Below are 21,646 nucleotides of genomic sequence, written 5' to 3'. Positions count from 1 at the left end.
CTATAATTTCTCTGCCTACCAAATCAAATGTTTTCTTGAAACCTATACATGATACTATTATAGGTTTGGTGATTAACAGTATGTGGAGAATTATCGATTTTCTAATAAACATCTGTTCTGTGCAGGGTATTCCCTTTCTAGAGCTCCTTGAGATTCTCCCAGTTATTTGTCTAAAGTTTCTACAACTCTGTCCAGAGAATTTTTGATAATATTTTGTATATCACTGGCAGAAGTGAGGCATCTCTGCAATTGTTGACATTTTGTGTTTCCCCTTTTTTTCATAGCTGTGGATTAATGCTTTCCATAATCTCTTCAGCTTTCCAAATGTTCTCAAACAGCAGTTGTAGATCATTTGTGTGTTCTGACTATTTCAATAATTTTTCTGTAGTGGAGTGTTGGAATGATTTGATGGCTTCATGAATTTATTGTTCTGTTAGTGGAAAATCTTCCTCCAGATGTTGTGGGACTGCTATTATATATTGCTACAATGTGCTGTTATTATTATTGTTGTTGTTGTTGTTGTGGTTGTTTGGTTGCCTGTTCTTCAGCACTATCTTTCTGTTTCGTTTATCTATTTGCCGCCATTTTAGCCCATTTACCGGTATTTTCAGCTTGTTTTTCACTTATTTGACCTTTTGGTGGCTCCTCTTGAAGAGATCTTATTTCTCAGCATTTAAAATTACATCATCTGCTGCTCTTTCGCAACTCAATTTCATCATGTCCAGTCTAGTTTTTTCATTCATTTAACCATCCATCTTCCTTGACTCAAGATCCTGAATTTTCATCCTTAATTCTTGAACAGTCTCATTTCTCTTTTTACATTTTCCAGATGAAGAAACTTTTGGTCCTCAAAGCTAAGATTAGTATCAGTTTTTTTATTTGTTTCTGCCTATGGCTGCTATATCTCTTTAGTTAGAATATTTTCTCTCTCTGTATTTGATTATAGTCTAAGTCTGAATATTTTTATAAGTACATTTATTGCTGTAGCAATGAGTAAAATAAATTGTATTGCACTGCCTGTAGCATGTAGCACCATTTTGACTGTTAGTCCTCTTGCTGTACAAAAAGTAGCTTTGATGATTACTTAATGCAAGTATTTTGTAAGAGCTGTGGAATGGTTAGTATCTGTTTATATTTTTCTGATTAATTCAAGCTCGTCAATGCACATCCTCTGTTAAGGAAATATTTGAACTGAATTTACTGTGTGTTAAATATAAGCAGTGGATCCATTGGGGTAGTCTTTTTGGTAGAAATATGTCAAGGTGAACAAAACAGGAGATGATATTTCCTTGCAGATTAAAACTGTTTGCCCGACCGAGACTCGAACTCGGGACCTTTGCCTTTCGCAGGCAAGTGCTCTACCAAAGCACGACTCACGTCCGGTACTCACAGCTTTACTTCTGCCAGTACCTCGTTTCCGCTGCAGAGTGAAAATCTCATTCTGTAAACAGGAGATGGTGAAGGAAGAGAGGGAAAAGATCAACATTTGCTTCTCATCAGCAATATAACTGGGTTGCAACATTCAGTGAAAATTATCTGTGACAGGAAGTTGTCAGAAATACATTTTTTGAAGAAACTTTATGTTTGTATAAGCATTTATTAAATTTAAAAAGTTGGATTTCATCTGTTAATACAAAAGATAATGTTTTGCATTGCAGGCATGCTAAACCTGTCAAAGATGAAGAATCGGCCAATGATTCTTATTGGAGGATAACAGTATGTATAACTTAAACTTGAGATTCTTGAAAATAAAGCTAGTCAGTATTTCTTAACAGTACTGATTTAAATACATCTAAAGATCGCTGTTACCTAAATGAAAGTTGACGAGCAAAGTCTTAGTGGACATTTGTATAAAATTGTCATAGGTGTTATTTACAAGAAGAGTAAATAGTTTCAATAGGAATGTGGTGAGACATTTAACAAATGTCATGACCACACATTAATAGGACCTTATAACACTACCATTATGATATTAGTATGCTTTTACACAAATAACAGAAACCCTGTCTCTATGTTGCCACGTATAACCCTCTTACTAAAATTTAATTTAGTTTCCAAATAAAATACACTATGGAAGGATAGTCCTGTTTATAGGAAAAGATAATCAATAGAGTTATCCTTCTTACAGGATTTACCATGTGTTGCATCTAATGGATAAGAAAATTTGACTATTCACTTCTTTTCCTAAGATCTTACCCAGTGGCTAGATAGAAACACAGTATGAATAATAATATACTGAAGCTAGGACAACTCATTTCCAAGTTCATTTAGTGGTATGAAACATGTACTTAATGGTCACCAACCTATCCTGGCAATGAAATAGTGAAGTATTGGAGAAGCAGAAATGTGAATTTTGCCTACTTTCTTGCTACTGTTTAGTTTGGCTCTTCAAATAAATTACCCCACTTAAACAATTTTGGGCTACATCTTTATGCATTATGTTTTTAAAAAAGAAAAAGCCCAGTAGATAACTTCGAGGAAGGTAAAAAAAATTAGCCGGGGTGGGGGGGACAACCTTTAGAAAAGCACTTTCCATAATCAAGAAACTTAAATACTTAGACACTAAAGCACACACTTTTTAACTGAACATTTCACTTAAAGAAAACCTCTTTCTTGGTGGAATTAACTTTCAAAAGCTATTATTCTTTGAACTAATTCTGTATAGCCATCTAACAGGTTTTAGTAACTTGGCTTCACTCTGATTGAATTTTATGTAACCAAACTACAACACTTTGCAATAGTTAAGAAAACATTTTTATTATTTACACTAAAGCTATTTAAATGGTGCCTCTTTATATTAACTTGGAACTTCATAAGTCTGTAAAACAGGACACTCGGATTAATCAAACACCAGGAAGGAACCCTATACAGATGTATGATTAGGATGAAATAACAGGGTGAACCAGTTTCCGTAAAGTTCAAGAATGATTATTAAAACACAGTTTAAATTAATGGTTCATGCCCTACAAAGGTAAAAATAGAAAAAAATCTTATCTGTGGGCTGTAGGCTTGGGTGTGGCGAACAGTTATGACGGCTAAACTACCCACACTACAGCCTGCAAGTTTCTTGCTGTATGGGCTCAATTTCTCTACTTGGCTTCATTCAGTTTTACATACAGTAGCTCAACAACTCGCAGCTATGCTGCAAGCTGTTTGCAGTCTTCAACCGAGGCATTTTTATGAAAATTTGCAGGCAAAGCTTCTGCTCCACAAAGGAGTTACCTCAATCACTGCTGCCTACAGACAGTGTGACTTACTTCCCGCACTTGCTCAAGGTAGCACGCCAATTCGCCTTTCGAACCTTTTCCACTCTCCATAGCCATTTTCGTTTCAAACAAAAGCACACTGGCTTTTACATAACGCCTATTTCTTATATTGTTCCTAAGCATGACCATTTCTTAAATTGTCAAATTTACATCAACATGAACAATTTATACACACAAATATTTTTAAATACAAAATGTTATCAAAAAATTATTTACACCCTTGGTATCCTTTGTAGAGGACTTGGGCAGGTTTGTCATATCCTAGTACACATTATTCTGTTACTTCCCTTCAGATATTCCATTTAGCTACATCTACAATTATTCCCAATGTTCAGCCTTTTGAGGTGTCCAGTGCGGGTTCCTCTCCACTTCCTGGGTGTATTGTAACGAGTTAGCTCCCAGGAGCCTCTCAAACCACAAACTCTTAGAAGATTCACTCTTCTTGTACTTAAGTCAGCATTGTCACTTTTGTATTCAATCCCAATGCAATTTCTGTGTTTCATAGTCAATGTGAAGGTCCAAGGGATACAGAAAACCTGCACTGGTGCATCAGAATCCAATACTGGTCTCCCAGGAGCCACTGAAAGCACAAACTAAAAGAAGATTCACTCTTCTTGTACTTAAGGCGGCATTGTCTCATTTGTATTCAATCCCGATGCAATTACTGTGTTTCATGGTCAATGTGAAGGTCCAAGTAATACAGTAAACCAGCACTGGTGCATCGGAATCTAATACTGAACTCCCAGGAGCCGCTGAAAGCACAAACTCTTAGAAGATTCAATCTTCTTGTACGTAAGTCAGCATTGTGCAATAAGTATTCAATCCCGATGCGATTTCTGTGTTTCATGGTCAATGTGAAGGTCAAAGGGATACATTTAACGTGCACTGGTGCATCAGAATCTAATACTGGTCTCCCAGGAGCCGCTCAAACCACAAACTCTTAGAAGATTCACTCTCCTTGCACTTAAGTTGGCATTGTTCCTTTTGTACACAATCCCGATGCAATTTCTGTGTTTCATGGTCAATGTGAAGATCCAAGGGATACAGTAAACTTGCACTGGTGCATCGGAATCTAATACTATTCTCCCAGGAGCCGCTGAAAGCACAAATTCCTAGAAGATTCATTCTTCCTGTACTTAAATTGGCATTGTCCATTTTGTATTCAATCCCGATGCAATTACTGTGTTTCAAGGTCAATGTGAAGATCCAAATGATACAGTGAACCTGCACTGGTGCATCGGAATGTAGTACCGGCCTCCCAGGAGCCGCTCAAAGCACAAACTCTTAGACGATCACTCTTCTTGTACTTAAGTCGTCATTGTGCCTTTTGTATTCAATCCCGTTGCGATTTCTGTGATTCATGGTCAATGAGAAGGTCCAAGGGATACAGTAAACCTGCGCTGGTGCATCCGAATCCAATACTGGTCTCCCAGGAGCCGCTGAAAGCACAAACTCCTAGAGGATTCATTCTTCTTGTACGTAAGTCACCATTGTCCTATTTGCATTCAATCCCGATGCAATATCTGTATTTCATGGTCAATGTGAAGGTCCAAATGATAGAGTCAACCTGCACTGGTGAATGGGAATGTAATTCTGGTTTCCCAGGAGCCGCTCAAAGCACAAACTCTTAGAAGATTAACTCTTCTTGTACTTAAGTCGGCATTGTGCATTTGATTTCAATCGCGATGCAATTTCTGTGTTTCATGGTCATTGAGAAGTTCCAAGGGAAACAGTAAAGCTGCACTGGTTCATCGGAATCCAATACTGGTCTCCCATGAGCCGCTCAAACCACAAACTCTTAGAAGATTCACTCTTCTTGTACTTAAGTCGGCATTGTGCATTTAGTATTCAATCCCGATGCGATTTCTGTGTTTCATGGTCAATGTGAAGGTCCAAGGGATACAGTAAACCTGCACTGGTGCATTGGAATATATTACTCGTCTCCCAGGAGCCTCTCAAACCAGAAACTCTTAGAAGATTCACTCTTCTTGTACTTAAGTCGGCAGTCCCTTTTGTATTCAATCCCGGTGCAATTTTTGTGTTTCATGGTCAATGTGAAGGTCCAAGGGATACAGTAAACCTGCACTGGTGAATCGGAATCTAATACTGGTCTCCCAGGAGCCGCTCAAAACACAAACAGTTAGAAGATTCACTCTTCTTGTACTTAAGTCGGCATTGTCCCTTTTGTATTCAATCCCGATGAAATTTCTGTGTTTCATGGGCAATGTAAAGGTCATAGGGATACAGTAAACCAGTACTGGTGCATCAGAATGTAATACTGGTCTCCCTGGAGCTGCTCAACCGCCAACTGCTTAGAAAATTCACTCTTCTTGTACTTAAGTCGGCTTTGTCCCGTTTCTATTCAATCTCGATGCGATTTCTGTGTTTCATCTTCAATGTGGGGGTCGAAGGGATACAGTGAACCTGCGCTGGTGCATCAGAATCTAATACTTGTCTCCCAGGAGCCGCTCAAAGCACAAACTCTTAGAAGATTCAGTCTCCTTGTACGTAAGTCAGCATTGTGCATTAAGTATTCAATCCCGATGCGATTTCTGTGTTTCATGGTCAATGTGAAGGTCAAAGGGATACATTTAACGTTCACTGGTGCATCGGATTCTAATACTGGTCTCCCAGGAGCCGCTCAAACCACAAACGCTTAGAAGATTCACTCTTCTTTTACTTAATTGGCATTGTGCCTTTTGTATTCAATCCCGATGCAATTTCTATGTTTCATGGTCAATGTGAAGGACCAAGGGATACAGTAAACATGCACTGGTGCATCGGAAACTAATACTGGTCTCCCAGGAGCCGCTCAAACCACAAACTCTTAGAAAATTCACTCTCCTTGTACTGAAGTTAGCATTGTGCCATTTGTACACAATCCCGATGCAATTTCTGTGTTTCATGGTCAATGTGAAGATCCAAGGGATACAGTAAACTTGCACTGGTGCATCGGAATCTAATACTATTGTCCCAGGAGCCGCTGAAAGCACAAATTCCTAGAAGATTCATTCTTCTTGTACTTAAATTGGCATTGTCCATTTTGTATTCAATCCCGATGCAATTACTGTGTTTCATGGTCAATGTGAAGGTCCAAATGATAGACTCAACCTGCACTGGTGAATGGGAATGTAATACTGGTTTCCCAGGAGCCGCTCAAAGCACAAACTCTTAGAAGATTCACTCTTCTTGTACTTAAGTTGGCATTGTGCATTTGATTTCAATCGCGATGCAATTTCTGTGTTTCATGGTCATTGAGAAGTTCCAAGGGATACAGTAAACCTGCACTGGTTCATCGGAATCCAATACTGGTCTCCCATGAGCCGCTCAAACGACAAACTCTTAGAAGATTCACTCTTCTTGTACTTAAGTCGGCATTGTGCATTTAGTATTCAATCCCGATGCGATTTCTGTGTTTCATGGTCAATGTGAAGGTCCAAGGGATACAGTAAACCTGCACTGGTGCATTGGAATATATTACTCGTCTCCCAGGAGCCTCTCAAACCAGAAACTCTTAGAAGATTCACTCTTCTTGTACTTAAGTCGGCATTGTCCCTTTTGTATTCAATCCCGATGAAATTTCTGTGTTTCATGGGCAATGTAAGGGTCCAAGGGATACAGTAAACCAGTACTTGTGCATCAGAATGTAATACTGGTCTCCCTGGAGCTGCTCAACCCACAACCGCTTAGAAAATTCACTCTTCTTGTACTTAAGTCGGCTTTGTCCCGTTTCTATTCAATCTCGATGCAATTTCTGTGTTTCATGGTCAATGTGAAGCTCCAAGGGATACAGTAAACCTGCACTGATGCATTGGAATCTAATACTGGTCTCCCATGAACCGCTCAAATAACAAACTCTTAGAAGATTTACTCTTCTTGTATGTAAGTCGGCATTGTGCATTTGGTATTCAATCCCGATCCAATTTCTGCGTTTCATGGTCAATGTGAAGGTCCAAGGGATACAGTACACCTGCACTGGAGCATCAGAATCCAATACTGGTCTCCAAGGAGCCGCTCAAATCAATTTCTTAGATGATTAACTCTTCTTGTACTTAAGTCGGTAGTCCCTTTTCTATTCAATCCCAATGCAATTTCTGTGTTTTATGGTCAATGTGAATGTCCAAGGGATACAGTAAACCTGCACTGGTGCATTGGAATCTAATACTGGTCTCCCAGGAATCGCTCAAAGCACAAACTCTTACAAGATTCACTCTTCTTGTACTTATGTCGGTTGTGGTTTTTGTTTTCAATCCCGATGCAATTTCTGTGTTTGATGGTCCGTGTGAAGGTCCGATGGATACAGTAAACCCGCATTGGGTCATCGGGATCTAATACTGGTCTCCCAGGAGCCGCTCATACCACAAACACTTTAAGATTCACTCTTCTTGTACTTAATTTGGCTTTGTGCCTTTTGTATTCAATCCCGATCAAATTTCTGTGTTTCATGGTCAATGTGAAGGTCCAAGGGATACAGTATACCTGCACTGGTGCATCGGAATCGCATATTGGCCCCCAGGTGCCGTTCAAAACACAAACTCTTAGACGATCACTCTTCTTGTACTTAAGTCGTCATTGTGCCTTTTGTATTCAATCCCGATGCAATATCTGTGTTTCATGATCAATGTGAAGCTCCAAGGGATACAGTAAACCTGCACTGGTGCTTCGGAATCTAATACTGGTCTCCCAGGACCCGCTCAAAGCACAAACTCTTACAAGAATCATTCTTCGCATACTTAAGTGGGCATTGTGCATTTTGTTTTCAATCCCGATGCAATATCTGTGTTTGATGGTCCATGTGAAGGTCCAAGGGATACAGTAAACCAGCACAGGTGCATCGGAATCTAATAGAGGTCTCCCAGGAGCCGCTCAAAGTACAATATCTAAGAAGATTCACTCTTCTTGTACTAAAGACGGCATTGTGCCTTTTGCATTTTATTCCGATGCAAGTTATGTGTTTCAAGGTCATTGTGAAGGTCCAAGGGACACAGTAAACCTGCACAGGTGCATCGGAATCTGATACTGATATCCCAGGAGCCGCTCAAAACACAAACTCTGAAGAAATTCACTCTTCATGTACTTAAGTTGGCATTGTCCCTTTTGTAAACAATCTCGATGCAATATCTGTGTTTCATGGCCAATGTGAAGGACCACGGGATACAGTAAACCTGTACTGGTGCATCGGAACCTAATACTGGACTCCCAGGAGCAGTTCAAAGCACAAACTCTTAAAAGATTCACTCTTCTTGTACTTAAGTCGGCATTGTGCATTTTGTATTTAATCCCAATGCAATTTCTTCGTTTCATGGTCAATGTGATGGGCCAAGGGATACAGTAATCCTGCACTGGTGCATCGGAATCTAATGCTGGTCTCCCAGGGGCCGCTCAAAGCACAACCTCTTAGAAGATTCACTATTCTTGTACTTAAGGCGGCATTGTTCCCTTTGTATTCTATCCCGATTCGATTTCTGAATTTCATGGTGAATGGGGCGGTCCAAGGGATACAGTAAACCTGCACTGGTGCATTGGAATTTAATACTGGTCTCCCAGGAGCCGCTCAAATCACAAACTATTAGGAGATTCACTCTTCTTGTACTTAAGTCGACATTGTATCTTTTGTATTGGTTCCCATGCAATATCTGCGTTTCATGGTCAATGTGAATGTCCAAGGGATACAGTAAACCTACACTGGTGCATCGGAATCTAATATTGGTCTCCAAGGATCCGCTGAAAGCACAAACTCCTAGAAGAATCATTCTTCTTGTACTTATGTCAGCATTGTCCATTTTGTATTCAATCCCGATGCAATTTCTGTGTTTCATTGTCAATGTGAACTTCCAAATGATACAGTGAACCAGCACTCGTGCATCGGAATCTAATACTGGTCTCCCAGGAGCCGCTCAAAGCACAAATTCTTAGAAGATTCACACTTCTTGTACTCAACTCGGTATTGTGCATTTTGTAATCAACCCCGAAGCAAATTCTATGTTGCATGGTCAATGAGAATGTCCAAGGGATACAGAAAACCTGCACTGGTTCATCGGTATCGAATACTGGCCTCCCATGAGCCGCTCAAACCACAAACTCTTAGAAGATTCAATCTTCTTGTACTTAAGATGGTATTGTGCCTCTTGTATTCAATCCCGATGCGATATCTGTGTTTCAAGGTCAATGTGATGGTCCAAGGGATACAGTAAACCTGCACTGGTGCATCGGAATCGAATACTGGTCTCCCAGCAGCCACCCACCACAAACTCTTAGAAAATTCAACTTCTTGTACTTAAGTCGGCATTGTCCCTTTTGTATTCAATCCTGATGCAATTTCTGTGTTTCATTTTCAATGTGAAGGTCAAAGAGATACAGTAAACGTGCACTGGTACATCGGAATGTAATATAGGTCTTCCACGAGACGCTCAAATCACAAACTCTTCGAAGATTCACTCACCTTGTACTTATGTTGGCATTGTGAGTTTTGTATCCAATCCCGATGCAATTTCTTTTTATCATGGTCAAATTGAAGGGCCAAGGGATACAGTAAACCTGTACTGGTGCAGCGGAATCTAATACTGGTCTCCCAGGAGCCACTCAAAGCACAAACCCTTAGAAGATTTGGTCTTCTCGTACTCAAGTCGGCATTGTGCCTTTTGTATTCAATCCCGATGCGATATCTGTGTTTCATGGTCATTGTGAACGTCCAAGAGATACAATAAACCTGCACTGGTTCATCGGAATCTAATACTGGTCTCCCAGGAGCAGCTCAAACCACAGACTGTTAGAAAATTCTCTGATCTTGTACTTATGGCGGCATTCTCCACTTTCTATTTAATCCCGATGAATTTTCTGTGTTTCATCGTCAATGTGATGGTCCAAGGGATACAGTAAACCTGCACTGGTGCATCGGAATCTAATACTGGTCTCCCAGGAGACGCTAAAAGCACAAACTCTTAGAAGATTCACTCTTCTTGTAGTTACGTCGGCATTGTGCTTTTTGTATTCAATCCCGATGCAATTTCTGTGTTTCATTGTCAATGTGAAGGTCCAATGGCTACAGTAAACCTGCACTGGTGCATCAGAATCTAATACTGGTCCCCAAGGAGCCGCTCAAAGCACAAACCCTTAGAAGATTAACTCTTCTTGCACTTTAGTCGGCATTTTCCCTTTTGTATTCAATCCCGATGCAATATCTGTGTTTCATGGTCAATGTGAAGGTCGAAGGGATACATTAAACCTGTACTGGTTCATCGGAATCTAATACTAATCTCCCAGGAGCCGCTCAAAGTACAAACTCTTCAAAGATTAACTCTTCTTGTACTTAAGTGGGCAGTCCCTTTTGTCTTCAATCCCAATGCAATTTCTGAGTTTCATGGTCAATGTGAAGATCCAAGGGATACAGTAAAACTACACTGGTGCATCGAAATCTAATACTGGTCTCCCAGGAGCCGCTCAAACACAAACCCGTCGAAGATTCACTCTTCTTCTACTTAAGTCGTCATTGTCCATCTTGTATTCAATCCCGTGCAATTTCTGTGTTTCATGGTCAATGTTAAGGTCCAAGGGATACAGTAAACCTGCGCAGGTGCATCGGAATCTGTTACTGGACACCCAGGAGCCGCTCAAAGCTCAAACTCTTGAATGATACACTCTTCCTGTACTTCAGTCGGCATTGTCCCTTATGTATTCCATCCCGATGCAATTTCTGTGTTTCATGGTCAATGTGAAGGTCCAAGGGATACAGTAAATTTGCACTGGTGCATCGGGATCGAACACTGGTCTCTGAGGAGCCGCTCAAAGCACAAACTCTTAGAAAATTCACTCTTCCTGTACTTAAGTTGGCATTGTATATTTTGTTTTCAATCCCGATGCAATTTCTGTGTTTCATGGTCAAATTGAAGGTCCAGGGGATACAGTAAACCTGCACTGGTACATCGGAATCTAATACTGGTCTCCCAGGAGCCGCTCAAAGCACAAACCCTTAGAAAATTCACTCTTCTTGTACGTATGTTGTTATTGACACTTTTGTATTCACTCCCGATGCAATGTCTGTGTTTCATGGTCAATGTGAAGGTCCAAGGGATACAGTAAACCAGCACAGGTGCATCGGAAACTAATACTGGACACCCAGGAGCCGCTCAAAGCTCAAACTCTTAGAAGATTCACTCTTCTTGTACATAAGTCGGCATTATCCCTTTTGTATTCAATCCGGATGCAAATTATGTGTTTCATGGTCAATGTGAAGGTCGAAGGGATACAGTAAACCTGCACAGGTGCATCGGAATCTAATACTGGTCTGCGAGGAGGCGCTCAAAGCACAATCTCTTAGATGATTACCTCTTCTTGTACTGAAGACGGCAGTCCCTTCTGTATTGAATACCGATGCAATTTCCGTGTTTCATGGTCAATGTGAAGGTCCAAGGGATACAGTAAACCTGCACTGGTGCATTGGAATCCTATACTGGTCTCCCAGGAGCCGCTGAAAGCACAAACCACTCGAAGATTCACTCTTCTTGTTCTTAAGTCGGCGTTGTCCCTCTTGTATTCAATCCCGAGCAATTTCTGTGTTTCATGGTCAATGTGAAGGTCCAAGGGATACAGTAAACCCGCACTGGTGCATCGGAATCGAACACTGGTCTCCGAAGAGCCGCTCAAAGCACAAACTCTTAGAAGATTCGCTCTTCTGGTACTTAAGTCGGCTTTGTCCCTCTTGTATTCAATCCCGATGGAATTTCAGTGTTTCATGGGCAATGTGAAGCTCCAAGGGATATAGTAAACTAGCACTGGTGCATCGGTATCTAATACTCGTCTCCCTGGAGCTCCTCAACAAACAACTTCTCAGAAAATTCACTCTTCTTGTACTAAAGTATGCATTGTCCCGTTTGTATTCAATCTCGATGCAATTTCTGTGTTTCACGGTCAATGTGAACGTCGAACGGATACAGTAAACCTACGCTGGTGCATCGGAATCTAATACTGGTCTCCCAGGAGCCGCTCAAAGCACAAACTTTTAGAACATTCTCTCTTCTTGTACTCAAGCTGGCATTGTGCGTTTTAATTCAATCCCAATGCGATATCTGTGTTTCATGGTCAATGTGAAGGTCCAAGTGATACAATATACCTGCACTGGTTCATCGGAATGTAATACTGGTCTCTTAGGAGCAGCTCAAACCACAAACCCTTCGAAAATTCCCTCATCTTGCACTAATGTCAGCTATCTCCATTTTGTATTCAATCCCGATGAAATTTCTGTGTTTCATGGTCAATGTGCAGGTCTATGGGATACAGTAAACCTGCACTGGTGCATCGGAATCTAATACTTGTCCCCCAGGAGCCGCTCAAAACACAAACCCTTAGAAGATTCACTACTCTTCTACTCAAGTCGGCATTGTGCCTTTAGTATTCAATCACGATGCGATTTCTGTGTTTCATGGTCAATGGGAAAGTCCATGGGATACAATAAACCTGCACTGGTTCATCGGAATCTGATACTGGTCTCGCAGGAGTAGCTCAATATACAAACTTTAAAAAATTCTCTCATCTTGTACTTATGTCGGCATTGTCCATTTTGTATTGAATCCCGATGCAATTTCTGTGTTTCATGGTCAATCTGAAGGTCCAAGGGATACTGCAAACCTGCACTGGTGCATCGGAGTCTATTACTGGTCTCCCAGGAGCCGCTAAAAGCACAAACTCTTATAAGATTCACTTTTCTTGTACTTACGTCGGCATTGTCCCTTTCGTATTCAATCCCAATGCAATTTCTGTGTTTCATGATCAATGTGAAGATACAATGGCTACAGTAAACCTGCACTGGTGCATTAGAATTTAATACTGGTCTCCCAGGAGCCGCTCAAAACACTAACTCAGGGAAGATGAACTCTTCTTGTATTTAAGTGGACATTGTATCTTTCGTATTGGTCCCCATGCAATTTCTGTGTTTCATTGTCAATGTGAAGGTCCAAGGGATACAGTAAACATGTACTGGTGCATCGGAATCTAATACTGGACTCCCAGGAGCCGCTCAAAGCACAAACTCTTAGAAGATTCACTCCTCTTGTACTAAAGTCGGCAGTCCCTCTTGTATTCAATCCCGATGCAATTTCTGATTTTCATGGTCAATGGGAAGGTCCAAGGGATACAGTAAACCTGCACTGGTGCATCGGAATCTGAAAGTGGTCTACCAGGAACCGCTCAAAGCACAAACCCGTCGAAGATTTACTCTTCTTGTACTTAAGTCAGCATTGTCCGTCCTGTATTCAATCCCGAGCAATTTCTGTGTTTCATGGTCAATGTGAAGGTCCAAGGGATACAGTAAACCTGCACAGGTGTATCGGAATCTAATACTGGACTCCCAGGAGCCGCTCAATGCTCAAACTCTTGAAAGATTCACTCTTCTTGTACTTTAGTCGGCATTGTCCCTTATGTATTCCATCCCGATGCAATATCTGTGTTTCCTTGTCAATGTGAAGGTCGAAGGGATACAGTAAACCTGCACTGGTGCATCGGAATCTAATTCAGGTCTCCAAGGATCCGCTGAAAGCACAAACTCCTAGAAGAATCCTTCTTCTTGTACTTATGTCAGCATTGTCCATTTTGTATTCAATCCCGATGCAATTTCTGTGTTTCATTGTCAATGTGAACTTCCAAATGATACAATGAACCAGCACTGGTGCATCGGAATCTAATACTGGTCTCCCAGGAGCCGCTCAAAGCACAAATTCTTAGAAGATTCACACTTCTTGTACTCAACTCGGTATTGTGCATTTTGTAATCAACCCCGAAGCAAATTCTATGTTGCATGGTCAATGAGAATGTCCAAGGGATACAGAAAACCTGCACTGGTTCATCGGAATCGAATACTGGCCTCCCATGAGCCGCTCAAACCACAAACTCTTAGAAGATTCACTCTTCTTGTACTTAAGATGGTATTGTGCCTCTTGTATTCAATCCCGATGCGATATCTGTGTTTCAAGGTCAATGTGATGGTCCAAGGGATACAGTAAACCTGCACTGGTGCATCGGAATCGAATACTGGTCTCCCAGCAGCCACCCACCACAAACTCTTAGAAAATTCAACTTCTTGTACTTAAGTCGGCATTGTCCCTTTTGTATTCAATCCTGATGCAATTTCTGTGTTTCATTGTCAATGTGAAGGTCAAAGAGATACAGTAAACGTGCACTGGTACATCGGAATCTAATATAGGTCTTCCACGAGACGCTCAAATCACAAACTCTTCGAAGATTCACTCACCTTGTACTTATGTTGGCATTGTGAGTTTTGTATCCAATCCCGATGCAATTTCTTTTTATCATGGTCAAATTGAAGGGCCAAGGGATACAGTAAACCTGTACTGGTGCAGCGGAATCTAATACTGGTCTCCCAGGAGCCGCTCAAAGCACAAACCCTTAGAAGATTTGGTCTTCTTGTACTCAAGTCGGCATTGTGCCTTTTGTATTCAATCCCGATGCGATTTCTGTGTTTCATGGTCATTGTGAATGTCCAAGAGATACAATAAACCTGCACTGGTTCATCGGAATCTAATACTGGTCTCCCAGGAGCAGCTCAAACCACAGACTGTTAGAAAATTCTCTGATCTTGTACTTATGGCGGCATTCTCCATTTTCTATTTAATCCCGATGAATTTTCTGTGTTTCATCGTCAATGTGATGGTCCAAGGGATACAGTAAACCTGCACTGGTGCATCGGAATCTAATACTGGTCTCCCAGGAGACGCTAAAAGCACAAACTCTTAGAAGATTCACTCTTCTTGTAGTTACGTCGGCATTGTGCTTTTTGTATTCAATCCCGATGCAATTTCTGTGTTTCATGGTCAATGTGAAGGTCGAAGGGATACATTAAACCTGTACTGGTTCATCGGAATCTAATACTAATCTCCCAGGACCCGCTCAAAGTACAAACTCTTGAAAGATTAACTCTTCTTGTACTTAAGTGGGCAGTCCCTTTTGTCTTCAATCCCAATGCAATTTCTGAGTTTCATGGTCAATGTGAAGATCCAAGGGATACAGTAAAACTACACTGGTGCATCGAAATCTAATACTGGTCTCCCAGGAGCCGCTCAAACACAAACCCGTCGAAGATTCACTCTTCTTCTACTTAAGTCGTCATTGTCCCTCTTGTATTCAATCCCGTGCAATTTCTGTGTTTCATGGTCAATGTTAAGGTCCAAGGGATACAGTAAACCTGCGCAGGTGCATCGGAATCTGTTACTGGACACCCAGGAGCCGCTCAGAGCTCAAACTCTTGAATGATACACTCTTCCTGTACTTCAGTCGGCATTGTCCCTTATGTATTCCATCCCGATGCAATTTCTGTGTTTCATGGTCAATGTGAAGGTCCAAGGGATACAGTAAATTTGCACTGGTGCATCGGGATCGAACACTGGTCTCTGAGGAGCCGCTCAGAGCACAAACTCTTAGAAAATTCACTCTTCCTGTACTTAAGTTGGCATTGTATATTTTGTTTTCAATCCCGATGCAATTTCTGTGTTTCATGGTCAAATTGAAGGTCCAGGGGATACAGTAAATCTGCACTGGTACATCGGAATCTAATACTGGTCTCCCAGGAGCCGCTCAAAGCACAAACCCTTAGAAAATTCACTCTTCTTGTACGTATGTCGTTATTGACACTTTTGTATTCACTCCCGATGCAATGTCTGTGTTTCATGGTCAATGTGAAGGTCCAAGGGATACAGTAAACCAGCACAGGTGCATCGGAAACTAATACTGGACACCCAGGAGCCGCTCAAAGCTCAAACTCTTAGGAGATTCACTCTTCTTGTACATAAGTCGGCATTATCCCTTTTGTATTCAATCCGGATGCAAATTATGTGTTTCATGGTCAATGTGAAGGTCGAAGGGATACAGTAAACCTGCACAGGTGCATTGGAATCTAATACTGGTCTGCGAGGAGGCGCTCAAAGCACAATCTCTTAGATGATTACCTCTTCTTGTACTGAAGACGGCAGTCCCTTCTGTATTGAATACCGATGCAATTTCCGTGTTTCATGGTCAATGTGAAGGTCCAAGGGATACAGTAAACCTGCACTGGTGCATCGGAATCCAATACTGGTCTCCCAGGAGCCGCTGAAAGCACAAACCACTCGAAGATTCACTCTTCTTGTTCTTAAGTCGGCGTTGTCCCTCTTGTATTCAATTCCGAGCAATTTCTGTGTTTCATGGTCAATGTGAAGGTCCAAGGGATACAGTAAACCCGCACTGGTGCATCGGAATCGAACACTGGTCTCCGAAGAGCCGCTCAAAGAACAAACTCTTAGAAGATTCGCTCTTCTGGTACTTAAGTCGGCTTTGTCCCTCTTGTATTCAATCCCGATGCAATTTCTGTGTTTCATGGGCAATGTGAAGCCTTAAGGGATATAGTAAACTAGCACTGGTGCATCGGTATCTAATACTCGTCTCCCTGGAGCTCCTCAACAAACAACTTCTCAGAAAATTCACTCTTCTTGTACTAAAGTATGCATTGTCCCGTTTGTATTCAATCTCGATGCAATTTCTGTGTTTCACGGTCAATGTGAACGTCGAACGGATACAGTAAACCTACGCTGGTGCATCGGAATCTAATACTGGTCTCCCAGGAGCCGCTCAAATCACAAACTCTTTTAAGATTCACTCTTCTTGTACTTACGTCGGCATTATCCCTTTCGTATTCAATCCCAATGCAATTTCTGTGTTTCATGATCAATGTGAAGATACAATGGCTACAGTAAACCTGCACTGGTGCATCAGAATTTAATACTGGTCTCCCAGGAGCCGCTCAAAGCACAAACTTTTAGAACATTCTCTCTTCTTGTACTCAAGCCGGCATTGTGCGTTTTTATTCAATCCCAATGCGATATCTGTGTTTCATGGTCAATGTGAAGGTCCAAGTAATACAATAAACCTGCACTGGTTCATCGGAATGTAATACTGGTCTCTTAGGAGCAGCTCAAACCACAAACCCTTCGAAAATTCCCTCATCTTGTACTAATGTCAGCTATCTCCATTTTGTATTCAATCCCGATGAAATTTCTGTGTTTCATGGTCAATGTGCAGGTCTATGGGATACAGTAAACCTGCACTGGTGCATCGGAATCTAATACTTGTCCCCCAGGAGCCGCTCAAAACACAAACCCTTAGAAGATTCACTACTCTTCTACTCAAGTCGGCATTGTGCCTTTAGTATTCAATCACGATGCGATTTCTGTGTTTCATGGTCAATGGGAAAGTCCAAGGGATACAATAAACCTGCACTGGTTCATCGGAATCTGATACTGGTCTCGCAGGAGTAGCTCAATATACAAACTTAAAAAAATTCTCTCATCTTGTACTTATGTCGGCATTGTCCATTTTGTATTGAATCCCGATGCAATTTCTGTGTTTCATGGTCAATCTGAAGGTCCAAGGGATACTGTAAACCTGCACTGGTGCATCGGAGTCTATTACAGGTCTCCCAGGAGCCGCTAAAAGCACAAACTCTTATAAGATTCACTTTTCTTGTACTTACGTCGGCATTGTCCCTTTCGTATTCAATCCCAATGCAATTTCTGTGTTTCATGATCAATGTGAAGATACAATGGCAACAGTAAACCTGCACTGGTGCATTAGAATTTAATACTGGTCTCCCAGGAGCCGCTCAAAACACCAACTCAGGGAAGATTAACTCTTCTTGTATTTAAGTGGACATTGTATCTTTCGTATTGGTCCCCATGCAATTTCTGTGTTTCATTGTCAATGTGAAGGTCCAAGGGATACAGTAAACCTGTACTGGTGCATCGGAATCTAATACTGGACTCCCAGGAGCCGCTCAAAGCACAAACTCTTAGAAGATTCACTCCTCTTGTACTAAAGTCGGCAGTCCCTCTTGTATTCAATCCCGATGCAATTTCTGATTTTCATGGTCAATGGGAAGGTCCAAGGGATACAGTAAACCTGCACTGGTGCATCGGAATCTGAAAGTGGTCTACCAGGAACCGCTCAAAGCACAAACCCGTCGAAGATCCACTCTTCTTGTACTTAAGTCAGCATTGTCCGTCCTGTATTCAATCCCGAGCAATTTCTGTGTTTCATGGTCAATGTGAAGGTCCAAGGGATACAGTAAACCTGCACAGGTGCATCGGAATCTAATACTGGACTCCCAGGAGCCGCTCAATGCTCAAACTCTTGAAAGATTCACTCTTCTTGTACTTCAGTCGGCATTGTCCCTTATGTATTCCATCCCGATGCAATATCTGTGTTTCCTTGTCAATGTGAAGGTCGAAGGGATACAGTAAACCTGCGCTGGTGCATCGGAATCTAATTCAGGTCTCCCAGGAGCCGCTCAAAGCATAAACTCATAGAAGATTAACTCTTCTTGTACTAAAGTCGGCAGTCCCTTTTGTATTCAATCCCGATGCAATTTCTGAGTTTCATGGTCAATGGCAAGGTCCAAGGGATACAGTAAACCTGCACTGGTGCATCGGAATCTTGAACTGTTCTCCCAGGAACCGCTCAAAGCACAAACCCGTCGATGATACACTCTTCTTGTACTTAAGTCAGCATTGTCCGTCTTGTATTCAATCCCAAGAAATTTCTGTGTTTCATGGTCAATGTGAAGGTCCAAGGGATACAGTAAACCTGCACAGGTGCATCGGAATCTAATACTGACACCCAGGAGCCGCTTAATGCTCAAACTCTTGAAAGATTCACTCTTCTTGTACTTCAGTCGGCATTGTCCCTTATGTATTCCATCCCGTTGCAATTACTGTGTTTCCTGGTCACTGTGAAGGTCCAAGGGATACAGTAAACCTGCACTGGTGCATCGGAATCGAACACAGGTCTATGAGGAGCCGCTCAAAGTACAAACTCTTAGAAAATTCACTTTTTTTGTACTTAAGTGGGCATTGTGTAATTTGTATTATATCCCGATGGAATTTCTGTGTCTCATGGTCAAATTGAAGGTCCAAGGGATTAAGTAAACCTGCACTGGTGCACCGGAATCTAATACTGGTCACCCAGGAGCTGCTCAACCCACAAACCCTTAGAAAATTCACTCTTCTTGTATTTCAGACGGTATTGTCCCTTATGTATTAAATCATGATGCAATTTCTGTGTTTCATGGTGAATGTGAAGGTCCAAGGGATACAGTAAACCAGCACAGGTGCATCAGAAACTAATACTGGACACCCAGGAGCCGCTCAAAGCTCAAACTCTTAGAAGATTCACTCTTCTTGTACATAAGTCGGCATTATCCCTTTTGTATTCAATCCGGATGCAAATTATGTGTTTCATGGTCAATGGGAAGGTCCAAGGGATACAGTAAACCAGCACAGGTGCATCAGAAACTAATACTGGACACCCAGGAGCCGCTCAAAGCTCAAACTCTTAGAAGATTCACTCTTCTTGTACATAAGTCGGCATTATCCCTTTTGTATTCAATCCGGATGCAAATTATGTGTTTCATGGTCAATGGGAAGGTCGAAGGGATACAGTAAACCTGCACTGGTGCATCGGAATCTACTACTGGTCTGCGAGGAGGCGCTCAAAGCACAATCTCTTAGATGATTACCTCTTCTTGTACTTAACACGGCAGTCCCTTTTGTATTGAATACCGATGCATTTTCCGTGTTTCATGGTCAATGTGAAGGTCCAAGGGATACAGTAAACCTGCACTGGTGCATCGGAATGCAATACTGGTCTCCCAGGAGCCGCTGAAAGCACAGACCATTCGAAGATTCACTCTTCTTGTTCTTAAGTCGGCGTTGTCCCTCTTGTATTCAATCCCGAGCAATTTCTGTGTTTCATGGGCAATGTGAAGCTCCAAGGGATATAGTAAACTAGCACTGGTGCATCGGAATCTAATACTGGTCTCCCTGGAGCTCCTCAACAAACAACTTCTCAGAAAATTCACTCTTCTTGTGCTAAAGTCGGCATTGTCCCGTTTGTATTCAATCTCGATGCAATTTCTGTGTTTTACGGTCAATGTGAACGTCGAACGGATACAGTAAACCTATGCTCTTGCATCAGAATCTAATACTGGTCTCCCAGGAGCCGCTCAAAGCACAAACTCTTATAAGATTCACTCTTCTTGTGCTTAAGTCGACATTGTATCTTTTGTATTGGTCCCCATGCAATTTCTGTGTTTCATGGTCAATAAGAAGATCTAAGGGGTACAGTGAACCTGTACTGGTGCATCGGAATCTAATACTGGTCTCCCAGGTGCCGCTCAAAGCACAAACTCTTAGAAGATTCACTCCTCTTGTACTAAAGTCGGCAGTCCCTTTTGTATTCAATCCCGATGCAATTTCTGATTTTCATGGTCAATGGGATGGTCAAAGGGATTCAGTAAACCTGCACTGGTGCATCGGAATCTTAAACTGGTCTCCCAGGAACCGCTCAAAGCACAAACCCGTCGAAGATTCACTCTTCTTGTACTTAAGTCAGCATTGTCGGTCTTGTATTCAATCCCGAGCAATTTCTGTGTTTCATGGTCAATGTGAAGGTCCAAGGTATACAGTGAACCTGCACAGGTGCATCGGAACCTAATACTGGACTCCCAGGAGCCGCTCAATGCTCAAACTCTTGAAAGATTCACTCTTCTTGTGCTTCAGTCGGCATTGTCCCTTATGTATTTCATCGCGATGCAATTTCTGTGTTTCTTGGTCAATGTGAAGGTCGAAGGGATACAGTAAATCTGCACCGGTGCATCGCAATCTAATTCAGGTCTCCCAGGAGCCGCTCAAAGCACAAACTCATAGAAGATTAACTTTTCTTGTACTAAAGTCGGCAGTCCCTTTTGTATTCAATCCCGATGCAATTTCTGAGTTTCGTGGTAAATGGCAAGGTCCAAGGGATACAGTAAACCTGCACTGGTGCATCGGAATCTTAAACTGGTCTCCCAGGAACCGCTCAAATCACAAACCCGTCGAAGATTCACTCTTCTTGTACTTAAGTCAGCATTGTCCGTCTTGTATTCAATCCCCAGCAATTTCTGTGTTTCATGGTCAATGTGAAGGTCCAAGGGATACGGTAAACCTGCACAGGTGCATCGGAATCTAATACTGACACCCAGGAGCAGCTTAATGCGCAAACTCTTGAAAGATTCACTCTTCTTGTACTTCAGACGGTATTGTCCCTTGTGTATTAAATCATGATGCAATTTCTGTGTTTCATGGTGAATGTGAAGGTCCAAGGGATACAGTAAACCTGCACTGGTGCATCGGAATCGAACACAGGTCTCTGACGAGCCGCTCAAAGCACAAACTTTTAGAAAATTCACTCTTCTTGTACTTAAGTTTTCATAGTGTATTTTGTATTCAATTCCGATGCAATTTCTGTGTTTCATGGTCAAATTGAAGGTCCAAGGGATTCAGAAAACCTGCACTAGTGCATCGGAA

The 21,646-nt window shown here is 41.7% G+C and overlaps 1 protein-coding gene across 1 annotated transcript in view; it reads left to right on the top strand.

Annotated features, from left to right (window-relative positions):
• Positions 1–1,714, top strand: part of LOC124622202 (molybdenum cofactor biosynthesis protein 1-like) — a 59,806-nt gene extending 58,092 nt beyond the window's left edge. The window contains exon 7 of the mRNA XM_047147851.1: positions 1,659–1,714. Within this exon, the coding sequence (XP_047003807.1) occupies positions 1,659–1,714 (56 nt within the window). The remainder of the gene's footprint in view (positions 1–1,658) is intronic.
• The last annotated feature ends 19,932 nt before the right edge of the window (positions 1,715–21,646 follow it).

Source organism: Schistocerca americana, chromosome 7, assembly GCF_021461395.2.
Source record: "Schistocerca americana isolate TAMUIC-IGC-003095 chromosome 7, iqSchAmer2.1, whole genome shotgun sequence".
NCBI classification, from domain to species: Eukaryota; Metazoa; Arthropoda; class Insecta; order Orthoptera; family Acrididae; genus Schistocerca; species Schistocerca americana.
Note: the sequence above shows the minus strand (reverse complement) of the source record. Positions and strands in the feature narration are given on the sequence as shown.